This window comes from Ursus arctos, unplaced genomic scaffold, assembly GCF_023065955.2.
Source record: "Ursus arctos isolate Adak ecotype North America unplaced genomic scaffold, UrsArc2.0 scaffold_27, whole genome shotgun sequence".
Taxonomy (NCBI): Eukaryota; Metazoa; Chordata; class Mammalia; order Carnivora; family Ursidae; genus Ursus; species Ursus arctos.
The window spans coordinates 11287262-11312133 of record NW_026622952.1 but is presented as its reverse complement, the minus strand read 5'-3'; the positions used below and the strand labels follow the sequence as shown (position 1 = coordinate 11312133).

Below are 24872 nucleotides of genomic sequence, written 5' to 3'. Positions count from 1 at the left end.
AGTCCTCCAGAGCCTGCATCCCAACTCTATTCTGATCGCTGAGGAGACTGTGCTCTCTTCAAACTCACAGACGCCACACTCCTACCTACCAAGACTGTGGTGAGCCACAACTAAGTTTAGCCCCACTCTCCTGCTCCGAAATAGTCATCTAAACCACAGGGGAAATGATTACCCATGGTTTCCTAGACCTATGTAGGAAGACGCTTCCAAACCTTAATGCTGTGAGGTTGTATTTACTTGTCCCAACTCCTTCCTGGTTTGGTTCAGATCACCCCTTGCCTGCATTCATTTTGCAATACCAGTTGGCTCTTCGTCTTTGCCCACTCCTCTAGCATGCTCACTATGCTTGAGAAATGTAGCCAACACTTGGCTTCAAAAATCAACCTACTCATCAGCTAATAAAAGGGGTTTAGAGTTGGCAAAGGGAATATTGAACAGAAACTTTATTTGCCAACCGCCCACCAATAGGTGATTTCAGAGGTGGTCCTTTAGCAGATATGCCCATTAAAAGAGAAGGAAGAAGACTAATAATTGCCCTTCAGACAAGGAGACTGTGTCTTGAGCTGAAGGCCTGTACTGGATTAAGGCAACCTACCAGCGTTTCAGTTTTACATTTCAAGTAAAATTAGAATTTGCTCTCATATCCCTTAAAAGCAGAAATTCCCAAATGCCATGTTTAACATAATGCATTGTCCTAAAGCTAAATATATCCAGTGTGAAGGAACGGCCTTTACTCTGATATTACGTTTGTTATTTTGTTTTTATTGTTGTTAAAGAATTTTTTTTTTTTTAATAAAAGGTCGGTAACAGAAGATGGTAAGGTTTGTTGATTTTAATGTCTTGGCACTTGAAAAAGCTGGCAACCCTCTGTCGATTTCCAAAATTCATTAAAACTAGAAAACTAGGATTCTCATCCCTAAAGTGGCTCACTCAGAGCTGGGCACCAAGGAGATTAATATATGATTATGTGAATACGTATTTAAACTGATCTCATCTGAGAGGGAGGGGCTGGTCTTTTCTGGGTTCATCATTCTCTACAGACCTCAAGGTGTATCATAGAGATCACGGGGGCCCTGCAGGTACAGGGAGTCATAGCAGATTCAAGTCAGGTAATTGCGTCTCAAATATACCCACCTATAGACCTATATATGTGGCACTCCGTGGAATGGCCCCAGTACCAACTTTATAAGACGATGTTACGGTATCGCTTTCACAGTAACAACTGGACCGCTGACGAGCACAAAGCGTCAGTAATTACTTGTTTTCCACACTATCCTTACAGCTGGAGATGCCGATCCCAGAGAGGCTCCACCTAACACGGAGGCACTTGGGTCTCTCTTGGGGCTTCTCTGGGATTGACAAGTGATGGGGAAGTTAACGGTCATCGGTGAATCCCCTGGCTAAACCGTACGATGAAGGCGGGGGCTGGACCGCGTGGATGCAACCGCAACTACTACTGCGGCTGTAAGAAGGCTTTGCCGGGCCAGTAGTTTGCCTAGGAAGAGGCAATTTGGCAAGCCGCCTGCGTGCCAGCCTCCTTGCTGTAATGGGACGCTCTTCTGTAGGAAAGCGCCTCTGCCCCCTGGCGCCCTTCCCCAGGCTTCTGATGAAACACTGACCCCACTGCCCCCTTCCCAGCCCCTGGACTGCAGCCTTATCACTCTGGGCGCGCAGCCGATCACGTGGCGAAGCGGTGCTATCCAGGACCTCGGCTCTACGGCCATTGGTCGACGGCTCGCGTCCCGAGCGCGCCCATTGGCCGTGGGGGGCGTTCACGTGAAAGGGGTTCCGGGATGGCTTCCCAAGTGGGGAGAGGAGCTGGAAAGTTAAAGGGAGCAGCGCGGCGGCAGGGAGCCTGAGTCCCGGTGACCGGCCACTGGGAGGAGGCGAGCGGGCTGCTCTCGAGCAAGGACGGATGCGTCTGCCCTCCAAGGGCGCGGACCTGAGTCCCGGCCTCCGCTCCTGCCGTCGCCGCCGCTGCCCCTGCCATCCCCGCGCGGATGCCGCCGCGGTCTGGCGCATCTGTACATCGGGGCTTATGAGCTGTACCAGGTACGTCCGTCCCCAAGCCCTCGAGTCCCAGTGCAGGGCCGAGAAACGGCGGCGAGGGACGCGCAGTAGAGACCTTCTTTGATTCCTGCCACCTGCACTTTTACCGTCCAACTTGCAGTTACACTCCGGGGGTGGAACACTCTAGACGGGGTCGAGGACGCTATTGCTTCCAGGTGGAAAGAGCAGTCCAGGGACGAGCGGGGGGGATGGAGCATGGCCGGATCCACGTGTTCCGCCGAAGTGCAGGTCTGGCCGCCAGGGGTAGTTGGGGGTGGCTGGGGCTGGGACTACTGTGCCGAGTTCGAACCTGAGACAAGGCGCTTCCAGCCTGGGACCCGACACTTCCGGAGGGTGTTCCCGAAGTTGGGCGGTGGGGATTGGAGGACAAGGAAAAGTCGCCTTGTCTTTCCCCGGTTTTGGCTTCCCCGTAATACGCAAGGAAACACACTTGGGAGTCTCTTGGGCCGCCGAGGGCGATGGGACACAGACCCAGCCCCGGTTCACGGTCTCAGGTCCCCAGGCAGAGGCTGGCTGTCCCGGGCCGGCGGGGGCGAAGCGGCCGCGCGGGGACGCTCGCGCGGCGAGGCTCCGACCGGGGGTTGCCCCGCCGCCCCGCCCTGGTGTGATAACTTGGGCTCCTCCTCCTCGTCGTCCTCCTCCCCCTGCCGGTCATATCTCCGGGAACGGAGCGTCAGCCCTGCCTCCCGGACACACGACGCTCACGTAGTCCGGTGGCGGTCGCCTCCCCTGCCACCTCCCTCCAGGCTCTCCGATGCAGCAGCGAGCCAGCTGGAGAGGGGGCTTCCCCACGCCCCAAAAGGTGGGTGCGGGACAAGGCGAAGGAGGCTCATGGAGTGCATGGGGGCGGGGTGCAGGCTGGTATGACCGAGGGGGGTGCAGGGTCGCGTTGACCTGTGGGATCTTCCAAGTCTGGAAGCTCTGGCCTGCCTCCTGCCCCGTGCCCTGTTTATGCCACCCTCTTGAACCAGAGAAAGGGGTGTGGAGGGGACTTGCTAGCAAAAGAGAGGGTATAGGGCTCAGAACGACATCCCAGAAAAGTTGGGGCTCGTCTGGGTATTGTTTACTGCAGAAGTGGAGAAAACTAAGGGCAGACTTGACTTGAAGACAGGAGAGTTGCTGAAAGATGTTGGAGCCTGTGGTCTGTGCGGCGAGGCCTCCCTGGGAGACCCGGGGTGCGGGAGAAGAGAAGTTAGGGCTTTAAGCAGGGGTGGGGAGAAGAGGAAATCTGGTAGGATTGTCCAGCAGCCAAGACTAAAGTGAAGACAGCCAGTGGACTCACCACAAAAGTAAAGTAGAGGTATTTAGGGAAAGGTGGGAGGGAGGAGAAGAAGAGAAGTTAGTGGGCATTATTAGCAAGGAGGAGTCCGAGCTGGAAGGGACCTGGGAGGAGGAAGCCCAAGCCCAGAAAGATTCAGGTACTTGCTCCGCTAAAGTGGCACAGCTAGGGGGAGGCCTTCCTAGGCTAGTGCTCTGTGTTTCACACTGGGCATTTTTAGATGGCAGGTTCTGTGGCATTTTAACTTAACCTCTGTCCTGTAATGTGCAGTCTGTGTGTGTGCACGTGTGTGGATCTCAAAGATGCTTTAGAAGGTGACAGGATGGAAGAGCACAAGTGGCCTTTAAGGCTGTGAGTAAGGGCCCCATGGTCACAATACAAAGGAAAATATGTCAACTTTATTCATACTGTGTCAGCCAAACCTTTTGGGAGGGGGTAAAGTAATGCCAGAGAGTAGACGGACATGTCTTTTTAAGAAGTATAATCTCATAACCTGGTCGTAAATGCTTACCTAGTGTCTTTCCAGTGTTCCTGGTGGGTTCTTGGTGCATCTGACTTTTCTGTCTTTTCCTGTCGGAGTATGAGAATGGAGGGAAAATATCTTGGCCTCAATACTGAAAAAAGATTTACTTCGCAGAAAAGGCACAGCCAAAAAGTCAGTAGCTCCGCTGCCTGGAACTGTGAAGGTCATGTGGTTATTGTCTATACAAGTCTGTAGTTTCCTCAGGAAGCTCCACCATACCCTGATGAGCTGTCTTGAGAAGGTGTGTCGTCACTATTGGAACAGGGAAAGTATTTATGCAAAAACTATCCCTGTTCGCTTCCATTTTCATGGAGTGTTAGGGTTTGCCCTCTTTTGACCAAGAACCCTGAAATCTGCCCTTGGGCATGGCCCATTCCCTCCTGGGGCAAAATTGATCTCTTAGGCATCTATTTGGAAGTCAAGAATCTGAGTAACAGCCACTCATACTCTCATCTACTTGTCCTGCAGCAAACTGATATCGAATCCTGTCATACTCTGCTGTTTCAAATATGTGTCTGTGTCTTCTCCTTCTGGCTTTTTCCCTGGCCAACCTTGGTGACTCATATTGCCTGGCCTGGGAAAGGGCTGAGCAGCCAGGAGAGCGTGTCAGGAGAGGGGGCCCGAAGTACAGCTCCCATTGCTCGGAGTACTTCTGGGTGGTGATCACAGCCCACTGGGGAGTTCTTGAGCAGAGGGTCAGGAAGGCCTACATCAAATCAGCATCTGGCACACTGGTTCTCGTGGAATGATCCAGTTCATCAAAGCTCGAAGCTACCTGTGAGGTTAGGCAAGTGGCCAACAGTCAGATCGTCCCCCTGTTTAAGGCCACAGGGGTTAATGTCCTCCCTCCAGTGATGGTGTCACTTAAATAGTAAAGGGATGCCGGGCAGTGGTTGCTGAGTGCCCCTGACGCAGTAGCCCTGTTAGTAACTCTAGGGCCACCAGATAGTGAACTTTATTTTTGCTTTTCGTGGAAGGATGTTTCAAAACCAGTTAGGCCCTAGAGCTGGCTCCGACCAGCACCTCACCTTCCGACCCCCAGTTGCACTAGTTCTTAGAGTTAAGTGATAAAAGGGATCTCAGGGGCAAATGTACACCCACTGGGTCCAAACAGTGAAACTTTACCAAGGTCTTCAACTAAGTCTTTTTCATCTGTAAGATTAAAATTGAGAGTGACTTTAGTCAACTGAAGTATGTAGAGCCTTTCACTGACCCACTTGTTTTAGGATTCTGTTTCCGCAGTATCTTGAGAGTTTCCCATCCTTTTTCTAATGAGCTGTTTTAACATTGTGTGGGGAAGCACGTATGAGGTTGGTTTGCAGGCTTGAAGGGATAGAGAAGAGGATGGAGAACTTAAGTTCAGCTTCTGCTGACTCAGGCAAGGAGGAAGGGCTGTAGGGTCAGAGGAGGAACCCAGCCTCCCACAGTTCACGCCCAGGTTGTCAAGGGCGGGCAGAGTGGGAGGGGCTGGGATGCCAGGCTTTGCCCACTTTGGGGGTATTTTTAATCCACATTTAATTAAAAAAAAAAAACACTACCTGTGTTAACATTAGAGCTGAAAGTATAATTCCAGTGCATTCTAACGCAGTTTTTCAGTGGACGGGGGGAAGTAAAATTCAAGTCCTCTGTAAGGGTAGGGTTGTTTGTTTTTCCACATTGAACCAATTAGCCAGCCCAGTGACCCTCTGTAAAGCTATCACGCCCATTTCAGTGAGAACTTTTCCTTTCCAGAACAATTGCATGGGTACAAGAACAGATCATAGAAAGCAAATTTGCTCCTAAAATTTTCACTTGTTGGTTTCGTTAGAGGGGAAACAGTCAGACAAATATCCTTTAAAATGTATGCTTAGATAAGTACACTGTGGCTATAAATTATTGTTTTGTACCTCTGAATGTGTGTGTTTTTCCAGTCAGTCATCACCACGTGGTTCCTGCATCCTAGGGAATGACTGTATTTCTTTCGGAAAATGGGATCAAACCCAATGTGTCTTTGCTCTTAGTTGTCTTCATGTATTTGATTAATCAAAAGCAGAAGTTGAAAATGAGATATTTATTGGGCTGAAACCACTGGTCTCAGCTCCCATCAGAAGATGAGCAACATTATGCCTATTGCTTCTCCTTAATTATCACCATCACCCTGAAGCCCCCCCACCAGTAGGCTGGAACTAGGGGAGGCCTGAAAGCAAGCACCCCAAAAAACTACCACATACCTACACTTTTACCATAGTGAAGGGGGAGAGGTTTGGGACCTTATCCAGATTCTGTGTTCTGCGGTTCACAGACTATAGATTTTAATCCTGGATGGATTCATCACTGATTTCTTGAGGTAGCCCATTGTAACTATCAAATCAGAATATAAATTCGCTATGATAATTAAATCATAAAAATTGCTTGGCTTTAGTGAGGCAATAGTGTTGGATGGGATAGGTTTTTGGCCAATCTTACATATTTGAAGCATTTTATTAGATTCATTTTTTTCTCCCTGATTATAGAAGTGCTGTTATTTTAAAAAATATAAGAAACAACACAGGAAAACAAATTTCCTGAAATCACATCACCTGGATATTCTAACAGTTTTAAGTATATCTCTAGTTACTTTTTTTCTGTACATATACCGCAAGTATATGCAATATTCTTTTTTCCCCCAAGTCTAGTCTCAATTTTATCTTCTCTATTTTTTACATTAACAATATAAGTTTTTCCATGCAACTTAAACCTTTTTTCCAAATAATCGTTTTAATAATGATAGAAAATTTTATCGCTGAATGTCGTATACCTAATTTAACCAGATACCTGTTATTGGTCCTTTAGGTTTTCTCACCTTTTCCTCCCTAAAATGTTGCATGGAACATTTTAGTACATTAACCGCTGTGCATTAAGTAACTGCTTAAGATTAATACCTGTATGTGATATTAGAACCAAAACTGATAAGAATATTTAGAAAGGTTATGCTGATTTAGACTAATCCATGCATTTGTATTATTTTTAAGAAGGCTTTACTAACTCAGTATGTAAAAACAGGCATTGTTTCCTAATCTAAATTCTTTAATTATAAGGTTGGACATTTTGCGCATTTCTGGGACATGTTTAAGTTTTTTTCATGAATTTTCTATTCATGCTCTTTGCTCATTTTTCTGTATGGACTATTTGACTTTGTTACTGTTTCATAAGAACTCTTTATATATGAAGGTATTAACTCTTTGCTGCCATACTTTTGTGAAATGTTTTCCCAGTTTGTCTTTAGTCTTTTGGTTTTACTTTTTTTTTCACTTACAGAAAAATATCGTTTTTATGAAGTCAGATTTAATCTACTCTTTAGCATGATTCTCTTTGCCTTTTATTCTTATAGAGGTTATCTTCACTATAGAAAAAAAACCAAACACCCACCCATATGTAAGGTTTAAAAAAACTGAACTGTTGGCATTTTTCAAGAGAAAGATACACTGGCATATAAAAATCTAGTGTACAGGATTGTGTCTGTCTTCACAATTGAATTCCAGTGTCTAGCATAATACCTGGCATATAGTAAATACCAGTCAATATTTGTGGTATGAATTCATTTCTTTTGGGGCGCCTGGGTGGCTCAGTTGGTTAAGCATCTGCCTTCGGCTCAGGTCATGATCTCAGGGTCCTGGGGTCCCTGCTCACTGGGGAGTCTGCTTCTTTCTGCCCCTCTCCCCACTTGTGCTCTCTCTCTTTCAAATAAATAAAATCTTAATTAAAAAAAAAAGAATTCATTTCTTTTTGTCATATTAAAGCAGTATCTACCAAAGCACGTTTCTCAGAACCTGTGTTCTGCAAGATGCTCCACAGGAAAGGGTTCCTTAGTCAGATCACTTTGGGAACTCCTGCAACAGCACCTTGTTTTTTGCTATTCCCCAAGGCCCTCTAGCGTACTGAGGGCCCCAAGAAATCCTGATGGAAATACCTGTGCATTTAGTTTTAAAACCAACAGCTGCTCCCTAACTTTTTTTTGTTTTAACCTTCATCCCCCCCCCCCCAACTTTACACTCTTAATCTCGCCTGAAGCCAAGGTCACGCTGGCCGGCACTTGAGTTCATGCCAAACTGCAGCCATGTGGGCAGAGACGAAGGCAGATATTGCTTGCCAGCCCCCGTTGGAATGATGCCTTGAACGTGTCTGTCTGATCTCGTTGCCGTGTCTTTCTCTTCTCTTTGGCCAGAGTTCTAGCCTATTCCTCTAACCCGATGATGGCTGTGGACATAGAGTGCAGATACAGCTGCATGGCCCCTTCCCTGCGCCGAGAGAGGTTCGCCCTCAAGACCTCACCGAAGCCCAGCGAACCACTGAGGCCTTGCATTCAGCTGAGCAGCAAGAATGAAGCCAGCGGGATGGTGGCCCCCACCGTCCGGGAGAAAAAGGTGAAAAAGCGGGTGTCCTTCGCAGACAACCAAGGGCTGGCCCTGACAATGGTCAAAGTGTTCTCGGAATTCGATGACCCGTTAGATATTCCGTTTAACATCACCGAGCTCCTAGACAACATTGTGAGCTTGACGACAGCGGAGAGCGAGAGCTTTGTCTTGGATTTCACACAGCCTTCCGCTGATTACTTAGACTTTCGAAACCGGCTTCAGACCGACCACGTATGCCTTGAAAACTGTGTCCTGAAGGACAAAGCCATCACAGGCACAGTGAAGGTGCAGAACCTGGCGTTCGAGAAGATGGTGAAAATAAGAATGACATTCGACACCTGGAAAAGCTTCTCAGACTTCCCCTGTCGGTATGTGAAGGACACCTACGCCGGCTCGGACAGGGACACGTTCTCCTTTGACATTAGCTTGCCTGAGAAAATTCAGTCTTACGAGAGGCTGGAGTTTGCTGTGTGCTTTGAGTGCAGTGGACAGACGTACTGGGACAGCAACAAAGGCAAAAACTACAGGATCATCCGAGCCGAGCTGAAGTCCACGCAGGGCACAGCCGAGCCACAGAACGGGCCCGATTTTGGAATATCCTTTGACCAGTTTGGGAGCCCTCGGTGTTCCTACGGTCTGTTTCCAGAGTGGCCAAGTTATTTAGGGTACGAGAAGCTAGGGCCCTACTATTAGGGACTGCGTGTGCCGGAGCATGGCTGAGCAGGTGCGCAGAAGCCTTCCCTGCGGTCGCGGGCAGGTGGAGACGGAAGCCAGGAGAAACGCTGAACTGCCATTAGGCCCGGTTTTTGAAAAGAAAGGATCCTATGCACATTTTTCCTTAAGCCAGCAAACCCAGCCAGGTTTAGATCACAGGATTGGTTTCACACTGGGAGTAGATGTGGGGTGCTGGTCGGCTGGGCACCCAGGGCGGCCACGAGGGGAGTAGATTTGGGGTGCTGGTCTGCTGGGCACTCAGGGCGGCCACAAGGGTCCGGAGCAGGATCGCGGTGCCGGCAGGGGCCTGGGCGGGAACCAGGCCCGCAGGCACTGCCGGCGACACTGGGGGACGGTGGCTTCATACGGCTTGGGAACGAAGCCACCAGGAGTGCGCCCCGGCTGCCTGAGGAGCCGCTCCTGCCCCCTGGGATGTGGACAGTCACCTGAAAGTCACTCCATCTCCAGCCACCTCCCCTTGGACCCTTGCCGTTCAGCTCTGGGTGCGCTCCACCCAGCAGGGTCCTTCCTGCCTGTCGTGGCTGTTCCCTGTCTACGCGTACTTTACCGCACACTCTTATCGCTGCACTTTTTTTTTTTTTTTGCATTTTGCATTTTGTTTCTTCACGGTTCATCTGATATTCAGGAAAAGATGAGGCAAATTCGCCTGTGACGGAAACAGGCGCTTCCTCTTTCTGACCCCACACACGTGTCCCAGCAGAGAACGGCACAGCAGTTACCAGAAGTAAGGAGGTCCTGTGCCGGGGTCCAGACTGCCGGCTTCTGACAGGCAGGACGGTCCGAGGGGGACACCTGTAGCTTTTCCTCTTGGCTTTTGGGGGAGCTTTCGAAGTACTCACTCCTACCCCGAGTCACCAGACAGCCCAACTACAAGATGTGTTGGAACTTGCTCGGCTGGCTTGCAGGCGTCGCCTTCCTCGCAAAGGGATTTTAGACTCTTTTCCTAGAGAGCCCTCCTCCATGCTGTGTTGAGGATGTTTTGATTGGCAGATCCGATACAGCCTCAAAGCCTTCGGTGAGTGTTTGGTTTGACTTTGACTGTGATCTGCGCTGTCCAGGACTCTGTACCAGCACCCAGGGACTTTGATTTGGGTGTTCTTATTTTTGGGGTGTGAGTACATATAAAGGGATAGAGGAGAAAAACACCAGGTTCTCATAGTTTATTGTCAATGTGCAGCAGCTCTGAAATCTCAGAGATGAGTCGCTCTTACCCATACTGGACAATGCATTAAAAGTCTGTTGGTTCATACTGTCCTGAGACCCCCTGGGATGTTCACTGACAGATGGATCCCCAAACCCTGTGATTTTTCGGGGACGAGATTGGTTTATACTTGGGGGGTGTTGAAAAAATATTTTTACATATGTATTTGGAGAAGGTTGGGGTTTTGTCTTATTTTTTTGTTTTGTTTTGGGAGCTTAATTAAATGATTGTCTCATTTTCCATGTGCCTGATCTTAGTAAGGTGAGATTTTCCCAAGGGAGGCAGGAAGAGGGAGCCCAGCTGCCTGCATTTGGAGGCACGGCCCCTGGACTCTGCAAGCAAAGAGACTACTTCAGCTTGCCTTTGCTTGCATATTCCAGATCAATTAGAAAAGGCCTCCTGGCTTCTATGGCTTTGTCAGTTAGTGTCAGGCAGGTAGGGAGTGTCTTGGCTCCTAGAGTTTTGTGGTTGGTTGGTTCCCCCCCTTCTTTTTTTGAACTTTAAAATGTTTTGACTTTTTAAATGTTCTTAAGTGATGTTTGATGTAATTCTTGTTCCTAAAATTGGCTGTTACTCGTCTGCAATCTAGTGCTTTGTTTTTTTATGCCTCGCCCAGATGGGTAGGACTTGGGGATCATATAATACAATTTACAGGAAAAATCGCATTTTCATCTTCTGCTGAATTGGGCGGAATTGAGTTGTATCTAGACGTACCTACATCGAGTACACAAACGGTACTTCCAGTGCTACGGATCTGGGGAGGAGAACTATTGATAGTGCAAATCAAAACCGAATGGAAGCAGACCATTTTATATAGGTCGTGAATTTATTTCAAGAAGTCCAGTCCCTCCTCCTCCAAGAAAGGTACAAGGTGCACTGTCATTTACATGTTACCAGACTAAAAGTAACAAGATCATTCTGTATTCAAAAGAAAAATGGCCTCAAGAAACTCCTGTTTGGTTTTCAGTAATGGTGATCGTAAGACATTCCCATGTCAAAATTTGAAATATGGTAATTCAGCAATAAGTATCTCTTAAAACAGCTAAAAGCCCTCCCCTCCCCTGCCCCTATTCTTACTCCCAGCTCACCCAGCTTTTTTTGCTGGGGGCACTGGTTGCAAATCCCCCACCAGTGCACCTGGGATGCTCGCCCTACCAGGCAAGTCCCCACCTGCCTCGAAGACCCTTCTGTGACTGGAGAATGTGGTTGTGAGACTTCCCTGTCAGCATTGTCATTCGGGGAGGCGGGGGCATCTGAAGAATGCTGTCTTTTATTCACCAGTCAGTCTCTCTCCCTTGGGCCCCGTTCTGTCCCAGGATATCAACAGATGGTCCCAGGATCCACAGAACCCCTCTTGATTTCGGAGCGCACCAGCAGGAAATAGGTCTACAAACTTCAGACAGTGACAGGTTTCCTAGTTGGAGACGTCACTGCAGCCTGACTTGGGGGTTTGCCCCTCACACAGCTGTTGGTGATGGTGACGAATGTCCCCCAGCCCTAGTACCCTTTCCAAGTTGCCCCCGAAGGACAGGCCTCCCACCACTGGTGTCCTTGTCCAGAAATGGGGAAGCAGCCCCATTTCGTTTCGTATTTATTTCCCCCAAATGCCCTGGGGAGCATTCGCAAATTAGGTGCAATAAATAAGCTGGACTATAGAAAGATACATAATTAATAAGCTGTCAGTGTTTCTTGGAAAGCTAGGAAGCATTTGAATGGGTTTCTTTTTATTTTTATTTTTTAAAGTATTCTGATGATAGAGGAAGCGGTGAGAAATAATGGGAGTTCTGTAGTTCTCCAGAAATTAAAACAATTTCAGTGTCAAGGTAGAATTTATTTTTTTCTCTAAGGTTTCATTTTAATGGTGGCAAAACATGACTCTCTCAGTGTTTTTTAAAGATGTAAATTTTGAACAGCTAAACGAATGTTTTGTGGTTTTGATCTTTGCATATAATTTGCTTTTTAAAAAACAAGCATTACTTGTAGTCACTTGGACATTCAATGGGTTATATGTGTGTTTCTAAACCAAAACAGCGTCGGCTCCTTTGTGGGAAGTGGCCGTTGTTCTGGGTCTTCCCTCTCAGTGCACAGCGAATGAAAACCTTGATTGTCTTGCGTTTGTTTCCTCGTTGAAAAGTCCTCCGCGGGGCGCGGTTTGCCAGAGCAGGCCGCATGGCCCTCTGCTCTGGGGGTTCCGGCCACTGAAACTGGGGATGAAGAGTCATAAGCCTAATGGCATCCTACACGGTCATCGAAGACATTCTGGCGGCTTCTCTGCACTTCCTGTGGACACGTGGGCCTGGGAAGGGCGTCTGTGGTTTCGGGCGGCTTTTCCTCCGTGTGGTTGGAAAGCGAGGCAGCCCCAGTTGTAAAGCTATGAAGGTTTCGGCAGTTTCGGTGATCGGTTTCTAGAGCCTGCAGGACCTGCGAGGACTCCCGAGAAGGCAGCTGTGAGGACACTGTTTCACTTTTACTTCAGTGTGAACGTGGAACCGGAGCCTCATCCTCCCCCGATGCCTGAGAGTGCCTTGTCAAGAAATGCCCGCGTGTTTTAAAAAAATAAATAAATATTTTTGTACACGAAGTTAAAGGGGAAATGCACTTTAAAATCACAAGAATGGGTGTCTTTTGTGTGGTACAAGAGAGTGGTTTGTATGTATCTCAAACTCAAAAAATGTAATAAAGGTAGAAAACAAAAAACTGAAACTCTTCTTTTTTTAAAACTGACTGTATTCTGGGAGTCAGTCGGAGGCTGGTGAGAATATTTTTTTTTTAATTTCCTTTTTTTTTTTTTTTTCCGTTTAAGTAATCTCTAGACCCAACATGGGGCTCGAACTCATGACCCCAAGATCAAAAGTTGCACGCTCCACCGACTGAGGCAGCCAGGTCCCGGGGAGAATTATTTTCAATCGGTGTGTTCCCACATACAGAGTGTAGGTCTTCAGAGGGCTAGGTCTCAACCAGGGGCTGAGTTAGAAAGCTAAGGCACACAGGAAGGGTGACAATTGCTGTTCAGAGGTCACAACGGTAAAGGCCGGTCACAGCTAAGTGCTGGAGAAGCACAGGGCCAGTGTTGTTAGGAACCCGTTTTTACTGATCTGAGGGCGTGTCTCCTACCCTCTCACTTGCTCATGAAACCTATTTTGGGTTGACTGTTTTTAAAGGTGGGAAAACTATAAACAGCCCTGGTAGCTTCTCCCTGCTTCTGCAGACACACTGTAACCAGCAATCCAACCAGCTCCTGGTGAGACCTCTTCTTGGGGTGTCAGACGCTCATCCTAAGTAGGATTTCCGGAGATGTTTTATGTCAGAGCTAGATGGGATGGACGGAGGGGCAAATTGCTGCCAGATGTGTCCTGTCACTCCGTGTGAGCCACGCTGAGAAGGCCAGTGGGAAGGTGGAGCCTATCAAACCTCGGCACCTAGTGAATAAATGCGAAAAGGGAGCGATGCACGTGCCTGCCTGCCTGCCTTTCTCAAGACAGTCAAACCGCCCGGGTTTGCCTTCGCAGAAATGGGAAGGGGGAAAGTCAACAGTAGTTTTTATGAATGTCTATTGGAGATGCAGTGTGGTTTCCATAATCATGACATAATTCTAACTTGTGAGACAGACATCTCAGAGATGTCTGGAGGGGAAAAAAAAAACAACAGTACAAAACACTTTCCTAGGGCAATGTCCCCAGATTAGCAAATATCCAGCTCTGAATTATTCAGTTGAACGTTTATGGCTTATCTACTGTGTGCAGGGCGGTGCTAGGTGCTTTTTCTCCCCAACTGCTCTAAGAGCTAGTCGTGTTTTAGATGAACCCTCTGACAGCCAGGAAAAGCAGGGCGTCCTGCTGACTCTCGGTGTAACGAGTCCGGAAGCCTGGGTCCTGGCCTTGACTCTGCTGTCCTGTCACGGGCTCCACCAAAGGGGCTCTGGGTGTTTTTAGCCGGGATAAAGCAACCAGGGGATCTAGTGGTGCCCTGAGTACTGAAGAGTCAGCCAACATGTTCATTTTAAAAATGCTTCTAAATATAAACTAGTAAGAAATACCATGGACACCACTTCCATTCTTCACAAGAATCACAGGAATGAAGAGCATTCCAGACAACAGCTCGGACTACATGAAATCCGTGTTCACGCTGAAGACACAGCGGCTCGTGTTCAGGGGTAAAGATACGAAGGCCTTCCGTGTGTGTCCTAAAGTCACAGAGCCAGTCTGTGACAAAGCCAGGAGGACCACGTGGGTCCTTCATTCTTTTTCCAAGAACTCTGCCCCCTGACCCTGGAGTCCCTCCCACAGAACTGACACTGAAATGGTCGATTCTGAAAAGGAAGTCCCTCCCTCTGGAGATACGCAGTCCCTGGGGGAGAAGTGAACACTCTCGTCTTTATTTTTTAATTTTTTTTTTCAAGATTTTATGTATTTATTTGTCAGAGAGACAGAGAGCGAGAGCACAAGCAGGGGAAGCAGCCGGCAGAGGGAGAGGGAGAAGCAGGCTCCCCCCCGAGCAGGGAGCCCAATGTGGGGCTCGATCCCAGGACCCTGGGATCATGACCTGAGCCGGAGGCAGACACTTCACCCACTGAGCCACCCAGGTGCCCCCAACACACACGTCTTTAGATGCAAATGGTACATCCCTCCCAAAGGCTTCCTCAGCACTTGTGAGGCCCACAGGCCACATGGAAGCGTAAATGGAAACAGTGCATGATTTTAGTATCCAAGGGCCCAACTGGATTTGATCAGTGGCAGGAAACCACCAAAGAGGCCTGTGGCTACAGAGGCGTTCTAGCCCATAGGCAGGACCCGTGGCCTCAGCGTCGTCTTCCACCAGAAGGGAAGCCCTTTGTCATGGCACAGGACGGCTCTAACCCTCCTTCCTCTCCTTGCACCGTGAAGAGCCCTCCGGGAGGAGATAGGGAATCTCAACAGAGGTCTATGTCCGTGTGGGATTCTCCATGTTTACTTGACATCATTCATCTCACACAGACGTCCCTCCCTAACCTTGAGCCCTCAGCTGGACTTGAATTTGGCAAAGGTAAGATGAGGCTGCATAATGCTCATTTTTCTCTGGGGTCAAAAACATTAATAATGATCCAGGATCCCGGCCCTCCCCCTCAAAATGCAAGATCAGGGGTTGATTATATCAGGGATTGGCAACCTTTTTCTGTAAAGGGCCATATAGTTAACTCTTTTAGGCTTCATGGGCCACCTGCAGCCTCTGTCACATTATTCTTTCAAAAAAAAAAAAAACTTTAAAAATGGAAAAACTGTTCTTAGCCGTGGGCTGTACAAAACTACAAAATCAGGCCAAGGGCTAGACTTGAACTGCTGCCCACAGTGTGCTGACCCAGGTTGAAGAGTTGTCTGGAAAGAGTGAGACTTCAGAGCAGACGTGCAGACCCTCGGCGGAGGCCAGGAGTCAACTTATCGGTTCATTCATTCAGAGACCCTATAGTTGATGGTCCAAATGAGAATGCTTTCAAGAAGGAGCAGGAGAGGGGCGCCTGGGTGGCACAGCAGTTAAGCGTCTGCCTTCGGCTCAGGGCGTGATCCCATCGTTGTGGGATCGAGCCCCACGTCAGGCTCCTCCGCTATGAGCCTGCTTCTTCCTCTCCCACTCCCCCTGCTTGTGTTCCCTCTCTCGCTGGCTGTCTCTATCTCTGTCGAATAAATAAATAAATTCTTTAAAAAAAAAAAAAAAAAGGAGCAGGAGGGCTATGAATTACCGCGGAGCACTCCACCTGAGATCCCAGCAGTGCAAGCAAACCCTGCTGACTGAGCCCTGCCCGTGCTCCCCTATCCTGGGCCTCTAGGGTCCTCTCAGACCTTTGGGGGGCCCAGAGAGCCCAGGCTGGTCATGGGCTAGATTCTGGCTGGATAGTGCTTTTTTCTTTCTTTCTTTCTTTCTTTCTTTCTTTCTTTTTTTTTTTTTTTTTTGGATGGGTTATAACAGAGTGGTGATTTCGTCTGTGGTTTAGATGTGTTTATGTTGGTTAGGTTTTCTGTTTCCTAATTGTAGTGCGGATGGCCAAACGCCCTCTGGAAACTCCAGTCAATTCGAAGAGGAAAGGGGTTATTAATGGTTTGGATGTAAGTCCTACCACCTCTTTCCCCTCCACCCCGTCCCTATCCAGTAGGGCACTGAAGACCTCCCTGAGAAACTGTTTACTGGGACAGAGGCTGAACCTAGCCGTATGGCAGGCCTCAGGCCCCAGAAAGTAACCCTGAAGTGCTCCTGGGAACTTGGCCAACTACACGGTCTCAGCTCCTCTGTGGCCCAGCACGTTCAAGAGGCCTTAAGAGGCACAGGAGATCAAGGAGGTGGGGATTCCTCTCCAAAGCACTCCAGCCTCCCTTCCTGCTGGCCGTCTCTATGGTGCAGACACACATGCTCTTCCTTTTACATCTGTCACCTCCTCCCCCTGGCCTTGACCGTCAGCTAGAACTGAAGGAAGGTCTCCCATGCCAAGAAAACCCTAATGGGGACTTGGAACAGTTTTTATGAAGCCCCAGTCTATCCGAAGGGAACTCCACCAGCAAAGGGGGGGTGAAGCTTTCCAGAGCTCACACCTCTTTCAGAGAAAGTAGAAACAGTTGCTGAGAAAGAGAAATCACTCACTGCTTCTGCTGGGCCCACCCCCAGGGTCATCTAGTTAATAGTCCTTCAGTGGACGCCTTGGTCCCATTTGAATGTGGAACTAACTAGGTGACATTTCACTGATCTTATTACATACCGTTTTACCAAAAAATTATTGTATTATTAATCATTTGCTAGTAATCAATTATCTATTGAAACAAACACTGACACATTCCCCCCAAATATTTTCATAAATCCCTTTTGCACACTGGCACACTTGCCTGTCTAATCAAGCATCTGTTCATCTGAATTCTCCAGTCTCCAGGAGCTTTTCCATCAGCTAAACAATCACCTCACCACCTTGAATCCTCACACCTTATATTACTCATTCATTATTCTTACATACACACACACTGAAAAGAGAAAGCAAAGAAAAATTGTTTTCTTTCCAAAAATCCCTTTCACACCGGTTCATGTTTCTGCTCTTTAAAGGGAAGTTTCTGGCCCAGAGCCTCAGGCCGGGCGTTGTCTGTTCTCCCAGGACGGGGGCCAGCCCTGCATGAGCGCCGCAGGCCGCAGTAGCGAGAGCAGGAAAGGAAGAGCAGCGGCTCAGGGCCTTTGTTGTCCTCCTCCTTTCCAGCATGTCTCACTCCTTCTCTGCCAGGCGTCCCAGCTGTCTCCCCAGATGCGGACAAGGGTCTCTGAGCGCAACTTCAGCTCTGAGGGACAGCGTGCGACAGGAGCAGCCGGTGGTTTCCAAATGTTTTAGGAAGGGCTGGAATCTATTCCTAAAGGAAATCTGAGGTGAACCCAATTAGTAAAATAAATAGAAAAGGTGCTGCCCAAGGTGGAAATTGCAGGAAGGAGGGGAGCACGCCCCTTTCCCCCTCCCCAGACTCCTGAGGCACTTCCTAAGAGCCCCGGGACCCAGAAATAAGGGTGAGAACCTTTTCCTTAGAGCACAGACGTTCCAAGTCTCCTGCTTCCTATGCTAGTGAACGTAGTTCAAGGATATCCTGGAAAATAAAACAAAAGCAAGCTAACAAACAAAACTTCTATGGGATTGAAACACAACCTAACCCCATATTATGAGAAAGGACTTGATTATGTTTTGGTTATATTCTCGAAGCTAATTATTATCCTCTTTCACAAAAAGATCATTGGCTTGTTCACAAGAACCGCATTGGAGTTGCCTATTATCGTTCCTAAGTGTCTCTCAGTTCCATATACAAATTGAACTTCCTGACAAGGCAACTTGTACTCCATGCTAAGAATAATACACAAAACAAAACTACCAAGCGCTTCTATGGGCAGGGTTGTAGTTGGGGCCAAGTGCTCCGGGAATATAGACAGAAAAAGATCATTGTCACCAAGCTCTATACAATCTCTTTGGTGGTCACGTTAGCCTTTTCTTCTCCTGAACTGCACACCCTTTCACGCCATTTACTTGCATCAAACTAAGCCCAGGGGCACCTGGGGGGCCCAGTGGTTAAGCAGCTGACTCTTGGTTTCAGCTCAGGTGGTGATCTCAGGGTCATGAGATGGAGCCCCGTGTGTCCAGCTCTGCACTCAGCAGGGAGTCTGCTTGTGAATTCTCTCTCTCCGTCTCCCTCCGCCCGTCCCCCTCATGCTCTCTCTAAAAGAAAGAAAGAAATATTAAAAAAAAGAAAAAAGAAAAAAGAAGAAACTAAGCCCCAACAGACAGCACTCAGGTTTCCTTTTATAAAAAATTAAACTTGTGGGGCACCTGGGTGGCCCATTCAGTTAAAGCGTCTGCCTTCGGCTCAGGTCATGATCCCGGGGTCCTGGGATCAAGCCCCGCATCAGGCTCTCTGCTCAGCGGGGAGCCTGCTTCTCCCTTTCCCTCTGCTGGCTGCTCCTCTGCTTGTGCTCACTCATGTGCTCTCTCTCTCTCTGTCTGTCAAATAAATACATTTTTTAAAATCTTAAAAAAAATTAAACTTATTATTTTGAGATAATTGTAGATTCGCCTGCAATTTTAAGAAATGAGAACCGGGTTACTGTTTACCAAGGTTCCCCCAGTGATAACATCTGGTGAAAGTATAATACAACGTCACAACCAGGATGCTGACATTGACGTGGTCAAGACATCACAAAGGCCTCCCACGTTGTCCTTTTATAGACTCACCTCCTCTCTCCCTCTGCTCCTCCTCCCTGCCCCGTCCTCCATCCCACCCTGGGCCTTGACCCCTGGCAACCACGAATCTGGTGTCCGTCACGTATGATTTTGTACTTTTGAGAATGTTATATAAATGGACCCGTATGGTATGTAACCTTTGGGAATTGGCTTTTTCCACTCAGCGTACTTCCCAGAAGATCCATCCAAGTCGTTTCATGTATCAATCTGTGACTTCTTATTGCTGAGTATATTCCACGGTATAGACGCTCCAGTTTGCTAAGCAATTACTATCTTGAAGAGCACTTGAGTTGCTTCTAGTTTAAGCCGATTACAAATAAAACTGTTTTGAACATTCACTTACAGGTTTTTATGTGAACACAAGTTGTCATTTATCTGCAGTAAATGCCCAAGAGTGATATTGTAGGCTCATACGGTAGAGCCATGTTTAATCTCGTAAGAAACTGCCAAACTGTTTTCCAGAGTGGCTGTACCATTTTACAGTGTCACCAGTCACGGATGCAATTTCTTCACATCCTCGCCAGCTTTTGGGGGGTATCACAATTTTTTATTTTAGACATTTTGAGAGGTGTATAGCGCTATCTCGTTGTGCTTTTAATCTGCATTCCCCTTACAGCTGCTTAAGCTGAATATCCTTTCATAGATGGCTTAGTTGCCGTCCGTGTGCCTTCTGTGGTGAAATATCCTTTCATGTCTTTTGCCCATTTTCTAATTGGATTCTTTGGAGATTTTTTTTGTTTTTCAACTGTTCAGTTTTGAGAACTCTTTAGATATTCTAGATACCAGCCCTTTGTCAGATGTGGAGATCGAACTTCTCTTAATCGATAGTTTCCCTTTGCATGCTCTGCACATGGACCTTCTCAGAGCAAAAAATTTTACTTTTTATCAATTTGCCATATTTTCTCTTGATGGGATGCTCTTATGTCAAGTCTAAGAATTCTTTGCCTAGCCCCGGATCCCAAAGAGTTTGCCCTATGTTCTCTTCTAAATGTTTTATAGTTTTGCACTTTAAATGTAAATGTATGACTCGTTTTGAGTTCATTTTTGTATAAGGTGACAGGCTTCGGTGCAGGCCCTTTCCTTTTGCCTGTAGAAATCCACCCGTTGAAAAGGCTGTCCTCCTTCCATGGACTCGCTTTCGGACCTTTGTCAAAAAGCAGCGGGGCCTATTTATGTGGGTTCTCTATTCTGTTCCGGCGCAGTACGTGTCTGTCCCTCTGCCATGACCACATAGCCTTGACCTAATATCAGGAGAGTGATTCTTTCCATTTTATTCTTCTTTTTCACAACTGTTTTAGCGATCCTAAAGATTGTCTTTTCATACGAATTTTAGAATAATCTACAGCAGCAGCTGTAAGTGGCTTTCTGTTGTTCTTCCTGTAATTGCACATGCACACGCCAACACACACACACTCACACAAACACACACACACTGAGAAAGCGAGGTTTGGAGCTTAGTATCCAGAGAAAGGTCTTTCTCGTGTTAGCATAGACAATACTTTCACTCTCTGTTTTCCGCTTTGCCATCTTTGTGCTGTGGTTCAGGATGTGGCCATGAATCGTAATATTTCATAAGGACTGAGTAAAAAAACTCGAGAACCACAGACTGTTAGAGATCATGACGTCCAACCTCCAATTTGACAGGCGCACACAACCACGAGGCCGGAGAGATTAGGAGGGTTGCTGGAAGTTGATCAGAGTTTCTGGCAGAAGCCAGCCTCCCGCAGTCCTGAGCCGGGATGTCCTGCTACGCGGCTCTGGACTTGAAGTCACGCAATTCACAGCAGGGCCATTTGCTCACCTAGACTGGGGTCATTCTTGCATCAGTTCTATCAGCCTGTGTATCAGAGGCCGGGAGGGAGGGGTGGTGAAATAGAAAAGGGCTTTATTTCTGCCTCTGACTCCCTTAACCAGTTCAGTAGTTTACACATTTCAGTCCTACCTAAAATGTAAATGATGGAGGTGACCAGTAGACTATACAAAAATAGACGTGAGTCCTAACTCAGTGTTATGGTGAATGGTCTAGCTGGAGGAAAAAAAAATCAGACCAAAACAAACCTTGAGCCATCAACTCCTAATGGGCCACTAACTGCAAGTCACTGTGGGCGATTGCTTAAGTGTACCATCCTGCCCCTTGCCCTCAAGGAGCTTACAATCAGCTTGGAAGGGCTAGCAAATACTTATTGCCCAAGTGACGGGAAATGTGGGTTCATCATTAGGTAACCGTCATCCTGACTATAGGAACACATTTATTTTTCCGGTGCTCGTTTCGACAGAAGTCAATACCGCCTTGAGGATGAATAGTATAACCTCTTGGTGAGAACCGCTGAAAATTCAATTGTTTGTTTTTGTTCTTCTTTCATTAGGCATGATACACGTCTAGACCAGTTGAAAAGCATTCTGCTGATTTAGCAACGTGAAAATCAGTGCTGACAGCCCTACTCCTGCCGCTCTAGCGAAGGCCAAAATGCACTGCAGAATGCGCGAGCACCACCTGCTCCCACTCTCCTGGCGATAATTACAGTCCTGAAGTCGACTTAGAGGCACAGAAGACCCCTTGATGTCAGTAGTCATACCGTACTGGTAGATGGCTTGTCTCGTGGTGCGTCAGCGAACCGAGAAGTAACTGTTGCAGAAAATTGCAATTTAGCCTTTGATCCTTTTTCTTCTAATTAAGAAACCCAAATCTGACTTCCTCTTCTTTCTCGTTTACTTCGGAAAGTCGTTGGGCAGGTGCCAGCGGGGGATAACAGGGCCTGGGCCAGGACAGTATTGGACTGAGGCGGCAAGGGCAGCTGGTGACAGCTAGTGATGACAAACTTTGCAAGGACAGTGTCAGAGCATGGCAGAGAGCCAGCCTTACACAGTTGAGGGAATGGATACATACAAGGCGTTGAGCAAGCACGCATACTAAGGATAGCGGGAGCAGAGAAGCAGAAAGAAAAACTGATGGAAAGGTTCATGTGCAGACATACATACTTGGGAAGGTATGTGTGTATGTATAAAAGTACATGCACTTCTGAGCTCTGTCCACTGAGAGGGCCTGTGAGAAGCAGCACTCCGGGAGCAAAGGGAACACTTAGCACCCAGATCTTGGCTTCTCGATGTCGCTCTCCACGAAAAGAAATCAAGGTCTCCTAGAGAACTCACTGATCCAGAGCTGGGGCAGGGAAATTACAAAGTAAGCCAAGAGCAGCTTGTTGTGGAGAAAGTGTTCGAGAATGATGGGCACGAGTCAAAAGGACACAGAAGCCAGGTTCACGGGGCTTCTGGTGTCAAAATCTAGGTCAGTTTGAACATCAAAATAATTAATGATAATAAGGCGTTATAACCCATTGAAGAATAACTCATTTGTTTATAAGCAAATGAATGAACTTAAGAATGGCAGCTGAGAAAGTTCCTCCTTGCAACAGAATGCCAACCAATAAATGTGTAAGGAATGATACAATTAGAAATTGTCCTAGTTGGCAAACATCATAGCGATAATAAATTCAGGCAAGGTACCGCCATGGGTGCAAGTAGGTGAAAGTCGAACGAGTAATGGATATTTACATGCTACGTATTAATTATAAAAGAAAAAAGCAACTCGACGGTGGAGAAATGGGGCAGACACTATCTTAATCAAGTGATCACAGTGACCACTGGGACACAAAGTTAATGGGACAAAATGACAGCAGGGCTCACCTGATAGGGAGCAATAAGAACACAATATCACTTTTGTGACATTCCTGCTCGAACCGCATAATGTGGGCTAGTCCTACGGAAGGCATGGGGCAAACCCACGTTAAGGGTCATAAAGGTCAAGGACCTGAAACTCATTCCAGGACTAGAGAGACTGGATCATGTGATCCAGACTTGGACGCCGCTAGCAAGCGCATCATGGTTGAAAAGGGGCTTGGGTGAAGGGTATAGAGTTCTTTGTTCCATTCTTGCCATTTTTCTGCAAGTTTGAAATTGGTTCCAAAGCCATTGTTTTTAAGTGAGTTCAGCTTAATGACTATAAACTGTAAAGATGACATGAGTGACAGTAATGTGTGTCAGTCTGCAGACAAGATGCGGGTCTGCAAAGCCCCCCTTCTCCATCAGGAGGAGGAGCTTAAGCCGTATTGTATGTCAGCCGTCTCCCCAAGCACTCGTCGCTTCCGTGGGTGGGTTTGTGCAAAAGTAGTACGTGGATTTACATTCTCTCTCCAGCCCCACCTGTCACCAGGGACAGACACTTCGAGCAGCACTGGTGTACACAACAGGGAAACACTTGAAACTTCATCAAGGAGGCAGTGAAATGGGGGCGCCTGGGGGGCTCAGTCGTTAAGCGTCTGCCTTCGGCTCCGGGCGTGATCCCAGGGTCCTGGTATTGAGCCCCGCATCAGGCTCCCTGCTCTGCTGGGAGCCTGCTTCTTCCTCTCCCACTCCCCCTGCTTGTGTTCCCTCTCTCGCTGTCTCTCTCTCTCTCAGTCAAATAAATAAATAAATAAAATCTTAAAAAACAAAAAGGTGGCGGTGAAATGGGAGCTCTTTCCTGTGAGAGTCAGAGGTAGAAATAATCATAATCGTGTGATCTTAGGTGCCCAGTTCAGAGCATACTCCTTAAGGCATTTTGGCTAAAGTGATCTGCACCAGCCTGAACCAGCGTGGGCCCCAAGTACCGGCCCAGGAACCTCGTGGACTTATCCTGGTGTCCATATCTTGGCATCCCCAAAATCCCAAAAGGAGGGGAATGCCTCTCCATGCTCCCTTAGCTCATCATTGATTCTTCACCAAATGAGCCCTGGTTAGACACTTGTCATGGAGAAGAAAAAACACCAATCGAAGAAGCGTGTTTAAGTGAATTAGTGAAGGGAAATTTTTTCACCCAACTTGAAGAAATCCCACCTTGTACCTTAAAGAGATGTTACTTGAAGATGCCATGCTTAGAGTTTATGTCTAGCAAACTCAAAAGCAAGTAATCTGCCCTTGGTTTTAAAAGTTCTTGGCCGAAGTGTGCCTGGGTGGCTCAGTCGGTTAAGCATCTGCCTTCAGCTCAGGTCATGATCCCGGGGTCCTGTGATCGAGTACCACATGGGGCTCCCTGCTCAGCAGGGAGCCTGCTTCTCCCTCACCCTCCTTCCCCTCCCCCTGCTCGCGCTCTCTATCTCAAATAAATAAATAAATAAATAAAATCTTTTTAAAAAGATAAAAAATCAAAGTTCTTGGCCATCTATTTCCTTTTTTAAAAAAGATTTATGCATTTGAGAGAGAGAGCACGTGAGCAGGTGTGTAAGCAGGGGGAAGGGCAGAGGGAGAGGGAGAATCTCAAGCAGACTCCCCACTGAGTATGGACATGGGGCGCAACACGGGGCTCTATCTCACGACCCCAAGATCATGATCTGAGCCGAAATCAAGAGCCAGATGCTTAACCAACTGAACCATGCAGGCACTCCTTTGGTCATCTACTTAATAATTTTCTTATTTGAACAAAATCCTTGTCGGCGTGTCCCTCTCATAGTTCTTCACGCTAGTTTTACATTTTGCCTTTTTGATGGATTCTACTTGCTCATTCCAAAATGATACAAGTCTTTTTTTTTTTTTAAACTTATCTGTATTTATACACCAACCCATACTGTTCTGCTTCTGTTGCCAAGAACTTACGTTGCCAGGGTAAATAAGATCACCTGATTTGTCTACTGCAGTTCAGAGGGGTAGGAACTTCAGGATCCAGAAGCTTGGGGGTGGCACACCAAGCCGGTCACATGGCCTTTGGGGCCATCCAAGTCCACCGGTGGGAGGAATGATCAGAGGAACCAGCGAGATCTTCGTGCCAGCCCCGCACTGTCAGCAACTGCTGCTCTCTCGGGAAGAGCATAAACACTACCGCTACCTTGACCAGTGAATCAATTGTCCTTGCTGCAGGAGTTCATCTGTAGCATCTGGAGGTGACACCAAACATGGGGACGTCGGCCCAGGGCTGGGTGTTCCCTCCTAGCTAGCTA

General features: G+C 47.5%; 1 protein-coding gene across 2 annotated transcripts; it reads left to right on the top strand.

The window, feature by feature from the left end:
* The first annotated feature begins 1753 nt into the window (after positions 1 to 1753).
* Positions 1754 to 12762, top strand: PPP1R3B (protein phosphatase 1 regulatory subunit 3B). Of its 2 annotated transcripts, none has more exons than XM_026508360.4 (2): positions 1754 to 2052; positions 8056 to 12762. In XM_026508360.4, exons 1-2 carry the CDS (start codon positions 1916 to 1918, stop codon positions 8936 to 8938), a joined length of 1020 nt encoding a protein of 339 aa, XP_026364145.1. In that variant the 5' UTR covers positions 1754 to 1915; the 3' UTR covers positions 8939 to 12762. The 2 variants fall into 2 exon arrangements, with proteins under 2 accessions (XP_026364145.1, XP_026364146.1); XM_026508361.4 differs by lacking the exon at positions 1754 to 2052 and adding an exon at positions 2343 to 2872.
* Positions 12763 to 24872: the final 12110 nt, after the last annotated feature.

Coding starts and splice junctions, on each gene's coding strand:
- PPP1R3B (XM_026508360.4), top strand. CDS start 1,916: ATGCGTCTGCCCTCCAAGGGCGCGGACCTGAGTCCCGGCCTCCGCTCC. Junction 2,053..8,055: donor GGGCTTATGAGCTGTACCAG/GTACGTCCGTCC, acceptor CTCTTTGGCCAG/AGTTCTAGCCTATTCCTCTA.